The 7,839-nt window shown below is 39.7% G+C and overlaps 1 protein-coding gene across 1 annotated transcript; it reads right to left on the reverse strand.

Annotated features, from left to right (window-relative positions):
- Window positions 1-201: 201 nt before the first annotated feature.
- LOC121639304 lies at window positions 202-2,927 on the reverse strand. The gene is made up of 4 exons (XM_041984467.1): window positions 2,893-2,927; window positions 1,822-2,012; window positions 853-1,505; window positions 202-729 (listed from the first exon to the last, which is right to left on the reverse strand). The coding sequence occupies exons 1-4, from the start codon at window positions 2,925-2,927 to the stop codon at window positions 202-204; spliced, it is 1,407 nt and encodes a 468-aa protein (XP_041840401.1).
- Between the last annotated feature and the right edge of the window lie 4,912 nt (window positions 2,928-7,839).

The following is a 7,839-nucleotide window of genomic DNA, read 5'->3' on the forward strand; positions in this document are numbered from 1 at the left end:
TAGCAGATCTTTCTGACTGTGTGACTCTCATTGCTGATCAGCTCTTAATTAAATACTTTGTTTGATTCCCACTTAGTGTGTGATCTTTGATAAATAAAATTCCACTACATGAGCTCCACCGAACAGCGGTTCCTTGTGTCAGTCCAGCTTGCTGCCATCAGTGAGAACACCCTCTCCACTGAAGCATTAGTAATAGGTAAGCTAAAGAGGAAAGAAGCAAATGAGGTTTGGTGTGTCTGTTTGCTTGAGTAGGGCAGCCCACTTCTCAACAACTGGAGCTCCTGATTCTATGACAGCCTGTTGCCGTGGCAGAACAACACAATGCTCGTCATAGAGAGCATCCATGTCCAACTTCTTCCCAAGGTGCAGGACAGTGACAGCATCACAGAGCTGGGAGAAGGTGAATGGGCTCTTCAGTAATGCCAAGCTAGCTAACTTTTTCTGGTAGCTGCTGTCTGTGAAATCATAGCGCTGATCCAGGTAGGCAAGGGAGACTTGATAGAAGTTGCACATGTCATGTTTGACAGCAGCTGCCTGTTGGTTGGGAAACACTTGGAGGAGTGCATCCGTCTCTACACCAAAGAAGCCATCTATCTGTCGTTGCTGAAGCTTAGTTTTCAGAGTGAACATCATATCATAGAGCTCACAGACGGTGGCGTCCTCTCGCTCCAGAAGCAGCACAATGTCATGAAAGATTTTCAGAGCATTGTTGAGGAAGGACAGGTAAACCTGAAAGGAGTAAGGACAGTCAATGCTTATTATGCTTATAATGCTTAATTGTTCCTTATCCCTGTGTTTATGTACATAATAATATAAGATATACAACAGCTGAGTGCAATTAAAATTGATCACCTGCAGCTCAAGGGGGTTGCCCTCACCATCTTGGTCATCCTTGAACAGCTGCCATAGGGATTTTGGGCACTGTTCCTCTCCCAATGAGAGAAAGTAGCTCTTGATAGCTGGCCAGCTGCTGTGCAGTCGGTTTACTGCTGGCCACAGGCTTAACCATCTTGTGGGAACGTGTCGTTGTATGGACTGGTAGTCTTCCGCCACAAAGTTGAACACTGATTTCAGTTCTTCAGTGCGTTTGGCGGATGAGGCAAAGTGACTGTATATTTTGCTTACCACCATTTCAATGTCAATGTTCAAACGATCCCCTGCATGTTTTGCGCTGTTGTGGACTATGTGCGCCACACAATTAGCCTTCAAAATGTCACCATTTTTCTCTTTCAGTTTCTGGAAAACGGAGTTATTTCTTCCATAATTCACACTGGCGTTGTCAGCAGTGTACGCAGAGATCATGTCAAGTCCCAGGCCATTTTCCTTCAACTTGGAGGTTATCTGGTTGTAGATAGCAGCAGCTGTTTCACAACTGTCATCATAGAAATCAAGGACCTTTGTTTGTACACCCAAGTCTGGTGTCCAGTATCGCACACACAGTGGGAAGAGTTTTGTGGAGCCATGATTGGAAGCATCTGAAGCCACTGAGAAGAAAGGCTTGTGGACTGTGGAGACATAGAGCAGATGGGATGAACTTAGTGTGCTAGATGCTCCAAAAACAGAAACTAAATATAAGAAGTTGCATTACTTATATATTTAGTTGCATTATGTATATGTAAAATATTTCATTAATTTACTTTATTCTACTATTTTACAGCCTTTGTTCATTATACAGTAAGTAAACTGAAATTATGGAGTCTGTTCCATATAACTACTTGTGAAGCCCACTACAGAGTCAGCACAGGTTTCATGAAGCACTAAAATTAGCTAAGATACAAATTAACATTAGCTTAGCCAACATCATGTACATAAGATACACACCTTTGGTTGTTCCCTCCAATGCTGGCTTCATCAATGGGTTCTTCAGAACTTTTAAACAAGTTTCAACAGAAGCAGGGGCAAGCACGTCAGTCACGATTGCTGCTGCCTTTGTCCGACCACAGGCCATCTTCTTGGCAATGTCAGAGTCTGGGAAAGTTGTCTGCGCTAGCTTACTTGCACAGTCTCCAGCTCTATAAGACGTAGAGTGCATGACGTTGTGGTACACGGTTGCTGCCTCAGCAGCAGTCACTTTATCAGCAAGACAGTCGTTCTTGGGAAAAAGGAATGTTTCAATTGATTTAGACGTTTCTTTTTGAACCACTCGCTTTTTATGAGACTCTGCTTGCCTGTGCCGTTTAATATCAAATTCCCTGCCATGCCCGATGGAAAACGAAGTTTTGCAGAGGTCACAAAAAACTCGCTCAGCATCGCCCTCAACCTGTCTCACCCACGGATAATCACCCTCCCACTGTGTGTTGTACACACATCACCTCCTTTTTTTGGGGAATTTTAGAATTTTGCTCATCATCCATCATTAAGTTTGCCTAGCAAAGAGTGTTTGGGCTAATAAACAAACTGATGCTGGTGACGTAGGATGACTGCTGTCAGTCAGCGGAGGCCGTGCAATGAGCGAGTGGGGAGGTGTGTGCGGGTGTCACGTGGGGTAAAACTCAGCAGGAGATGTATCACAGCCATAGACCATATAGATCAGCTTCTCACTAGCTTGCGGCAGTCACATGCATGCAGCTTCATTGGCTGGCATGAGGTGAACGGCAAGGAAAAGCCGTTATGCGTGACATGGTCTCAATTTGCGTGACGCGTGAAATGTGGCAATTATGCTGAACAAAAACGCAATATGCGGGACGTCTGGTCACCCTAACTGGGCATGTGATTTTTTTCTAGGAGCATCTTAAAGAACACACAAATTATAATGATTTTATAAGGGAAAAGTTATTTTGGTGAAGGAATGTGTAGATCATAGTCTTGGTAAATGGAGAAATAACCAGCTCAGTCTTTTAAAATATACATAAATTAATCAAGTAAAAATCACAAACTAAGTTACTGACTTACCTGAGGTAAGTTCCTGAGAACTGCATTTTAGCCATTTTGGGGAATAAAAGTGGGACAACATCTGGTCTAGATGTCAGCAGGGACCATACCATCACAACTTTTAGTCTCTCTCTCAAATGTTTAATTTGGTGCATGGTCCTCTCAATGACCTAAGAGACGCAAACCATATTACAGCCCAAATCTTTAATGCAAAGTCTATAAGAAATTGGCAATAATGTACACCATTATTCAATCGTGTATTTTCCAGAGGTGTCCTTTTATTTTACTCTAAATGTACTATAGTGTGATGGGATTACAGTTTCATTTTTATATTTTCCCTACTGTGTCAACATTTGTGAAATTTGGGTTTTGTTAAATATACCACTGTTCTATCAACACTTGAAGACGTGAGAAGTGTAGTTAAATTGTATATGCATTAAATAGTGGTTCTGAATAACTTTATCAAGATTATGGACAATGACTAAATATTAACTATTCATGAATTTCACCACTAGAATTTGGCCATTTCTATCTCTGCCATTGTTGACATAACAAGCCAATAAAAATTATTACATTTGCCCAAACAATTTTTGCATTCAAGGCAAACTTACGAGTGTTATGATACTCCTGATGTGCAGATCAGGACAGTCTTCTGTAACAACAGTTGCCATTTAATGGTCCCCAATGAGCAGTACATGAATTACAGCAGGACTTGATCCTGTGACTTGAGGACCATCATGCAGAAAGGTGTGGGCCAACATCCTTACTGCAACCTGGAAGAGGTTGCTTTCAATAAGCACCTCAGATGCTGCTGGAACAAAATGGTCAGGTTCACCCTCAAATAGCAGCGTTCGGCCCATTCCTCCTGTATAGTACCAAGACAGAAGGGGATAAAGTCACAATTACAAATATTTTTAAATAATTACATCATATTAACCTTCATAATAATAAGAGACTACCAAGATCTAGTCTGAAGTCAAACTGGATTTTGGAAATTATTGTTGTCATAAAGTACGGCTTCACTCCCTCTCTGGCAGCAACATACCCCGATATAAAATAATGATAACACAGTGGATAAACAGCTGCTGACTGATACAGGTAACTGCAAGGGAAAAAATAGTCAATATTCTATTGGCTGTAATTCTAGTATAGCATCCCTAATTTTGACTTCCAGAGAACAGGAGAATATAGTGCATGGCATATTTTCATTAAAGGTCATCAATTATAGAATTTTGTGAATCCCATTTAACAATTCCATAGATAAACTTGAGTCGTGTAAACTTTACTGATACATTTACACATTTTTCATTATTTACCAACAAAAGTACAATGAAGTGGACATGCCCATTCTTGCTGCTGTTTATAGAATGAGAGAAGTTCCCATTCCCTGTCCTCTTCAGTATCCCTTACATCCATCTTCATTCCAAGAGGTTTCCCAGATGCATGTTCCCACAGCAGATTCTCTTTGTGAACTTTGGCAGCTTAAGCAGGTTCTTTAATAAGCTTCTTTTCTAAACAAACACAGATTTTCCAGAGAGATGTGAGTTGGCATGTTACCTGCAGATGCAGATATACTCTCAGTCCACACGTGAGGAATGTTTTGTGCATATCACTAACAAACACGTGAGACCCAACATCTTCAGAATCTGTCACATAGTTGAGTTGACATAAAAACAGCAAAACAACATTCTGAAAAAAAACGAAATAATTGTATTATCATATTATTTTATCTTACAGAAGTTATTTTTCTAATCACTGAGTTTCATTACTATACAATGTGGAAGACATTTTACTTATTATAGATATATGCTCTATATATAATAAAATGATCACATCTATAATTACTTCCTTTTCTATAATAATTTATAAATTGTATTTACACTGATTGTTACTATATTACACTTTTTTACATTGTACATTTTTATTCATCATGCTTTTATTCACTTTTAAGGTTTATTCTCTTCATATACATGCTCTGTTAAAAGTTTACTACAAGGGTAAGATGACATTATCTGGTCCTGCTCCAGACCCTTAGTCAGACTGGTTTTAGTGGAGACACAACTACGTGAGGTTGTTTTGACGCCAGCTCTTGGAGTTGTGTGTCCACCCAAGGTCTTCAGGAAGGAGGGTTCTTTCTACAGAAATGTATATCTATTGTTTTTCCTCTTGCCTCCCCAGAGTCTCTCGACTTCACGCGAGTCAGGACGACCACTCTCATTACTTGCAAGTAATTCTGTATTCAATAATTCTCCTGTAATAAACTTTTTTTTATACTTTTACTCATTCCAGACTCTTGGTAATTTTTTTCTACAACAACAATCTTATAGTAACCCCACTGTGATGACACAAACCCTGTATGTGTCGATGTGATCCAGCTCCTCATTGTTGATCACTGATGGTTCTACTGCACTCTAAGCTGATGTTTCAGGCCTCACTGGAAGATTGTCACTGACCAAAGCTGTCTCTCTATCATTTTGCTGCTCCTCTCCTTCTCTTTCTGATTCCTGCATGGGTTTCCTTTGTGTTAAAATAAAAATGATGGTCATACTCCTGTATTTGTGTGCACAACATTCTAAGAGACACATTTTCCCAAAGAAAAATAAATATGCTACCCTTGCCTTTCTTTAGGAAGTACACACCTGTTGCAGCTCAGTCTGCAGCTTCATCTCTGAAAAGGGAACTTCCTTCTCACAATTGGTGGAGGGGACGCCTGGACCAGAGGCAGGATGGAAGCTCTCCTGACAACAAATGGCTTTTATTAATGATTCAAAGCCACCAGTAAGCTTTATTTTGATTATGTAGTAAACTGAGTCTCTGTAAATTCATGTACGCAGTCTAAGGGTAGATCCTGTTAAAGTGGTCGTATGTAGATTGTGGCCTGTCCACTCATTGTTGATGGATCTTTGAGATTGGCAAGGGTGTATCCAGTGCTGGGACACTGAAAGAATGTAAGACTTCGACTTCGAGTAGCTCCTATAATAATAATAATAATAATAATAATAATAATAACAATAATAATAATAATAATAATAATAATAATAATAATAATAATAATACAAAAAAGAAGGACAAAAAGGTCATAACTTATATTGACTCACCTAAAAGTAAACAAATAAACTTGTGATAACTATTATTCACTTTATGAAAATCCATCACAGCTGACTAAAATATGATTATTTGGAAATATCTTGACTATAATAAGAAATTTCGGGTCAAGCTGCAAATAATTTCAGTGAGTCACAGACATTATAATATTATTTTTTTGTCAATTCCTGGTTTCACACTAACCTGAAAATGTCACTTTTTGCTCTTATAGTCCTGACGCAAAAAGGTCTGCTTTAAGTAGTGCACTTGGAACTTTATCCGATCTGTGGTCAGCCAAACAACAAACAGTGTGTGTGTAGCTTGTTCGCCTAACTTGGACTGCTGGCTGTCTCGTCACATTTGTTCTGACTCCACCGTTATATGGTGCAAAAAGCTTTGCTACCTCGGCTGCAACACAGGAAAATGCCCCAGTTCAGTGGTCACCAGTCAGCTAAAACAGCCTCAACTTCTATCTTGGGATGTCACTGCTAGCTCAGTTTATTTAGCCGATTAGCAAACTGGTTTTATGCTTCCATCATTAACAATTAATGTATTACACATGAAGCATAATAAGCTAACCGAACGCATTTTCTACTCAACTCACAAATTATCTAATTTAAGTCACACCTGTGTCCCAAATCATTGATTGGTTGCATAGACATATATAAGTATAGTATGTCTAGGTTAGCAGCACACCTGACTAACATGAAATTAGCTTACCTTGGACAGGTGTAGCTGATGGAGCGGCAAGTGTCTATTGTGGCTGACTCGCCGGAACTGTAGGAGTTCTATTCAGAACTTCTGCAATCAAATTGCTGCTTCTCTCAGCAGCAGCAAGTTTTTGACATTTTATCCACCTTGCACACTGCCTGATTTTTTTCCTGTTGCTAATAAACTTTTGCTCTATGGTTTTTTTTTTAAAGTGTCTAAACCAACGTAGAGGTGAATAGCACCCACCCAGTGTATCGGAATGTGTTCACTAGCTCTGCATTGATCCATTGTCTAGAGTGTATTTGCAAGACTTGTGGCAAGGGTAAACAATCAGGAGTCAGGATCCGCCCACTACTTTGATGGACTATGTTGACAGATAAAATAAATTCATGATGCACTGCAACACAGAACCATGAAATAATTAAAAATAGTGAAAAAATTATATATGTTTTTATATATATTAATTTGTATTTTAATGAATAAATGATACATTTAATAACACATTAATGTATTTAATTCTCATTTTTATTAATTAATGACATTTAAGTAATTATTTATTGACATATTTAATTAATTCATTGTGGCACTTTTACTCCTCCATAGTTTTCTGGCAATGTCCCACGTTGCTGCAATGGTAAATTGTCATTGGTCAATGCAGCGTCTACTCCAGGGGTACCCAAAGTTGGTCCTCGAGGGCCGCTATCCTACTGATTTTTCAGTGTTTCCTGCTTCAACACACCTGACTCAAATGAAATAGATCCAACAGGCTATTAAGCTTTGCACAATGACTCATCAATTTGAGTCTGGTGGTTTTGGAGCAGGGACACATCAAAAACCTGCAGGATTGTGACCTTTGAGGACAAGTGTTGGGCCGAAAAAAGCACCCCTGCCGCGAAAAGCACCCCCCCTCCTCAAGGAGCCTTACCAAAAGCCTGAACTTACCTGTAAATTTTTTTTTCTTCTTCTTTTTAGCAGCAGGTTAGTTCAGGCGTTTGATAAGGCGAGATGCTGTTACTGCGCTCCTTGAGTGGGGTGCTTTTCACGGCAGGGGTGCTTTTTTCCGCACGACACCGGAGCTGGGCACCCCGGTCTACTCTCTAGCTCCATACAGAGGAGCTCGACACATAATGACCCTGGTTGTCGTGATCACGTGACTTGTGGCAAGCTGCGGCT

Source organism: Melanotaenia boesemani, chromosome 5 (assembly GCF_017639745.1).
Source record: "Melanotaenia boesemani isolate fMelBoe1 chromosome 5, fMelBoe1.pri, whole genome shotgun sequence".
Taxonomy (NCBI): domain Eukaryota; kingdom Metazoa; phylum Chordata; class Actinopteri; order Atheriniformes; family Melanotaeniidae; genus Melanotaenia; species Melanotaenia boesemani.

What these genes read in the sequence shown, in the direction of transcription:
- LOC121639304 (XM_041984467.1), bottom strand. Translation starts at nt 2,927, where the DNA reads ATGGCTAAAATGCAGTTCTCAGGAACTTACCTCAG. An exon ending in ATTGGAGGGAACAACCAAAG is followed by an intron (nt 1,506 to 1,821) that starts GTGTGTATCTTA and finishes ATGTCTCCACAG; the next exon opens with TCCACAAGCCTTTCTTCTCA. An exon ending in GCAACCCCCTTGAGCTGCAG is followed by an intron (nt 730 to 852) that starts GTGATCAATTTT and finishes TACTCCTTTCAG; the next exon opens with GTTTACCTGTCCTTCCTCAA.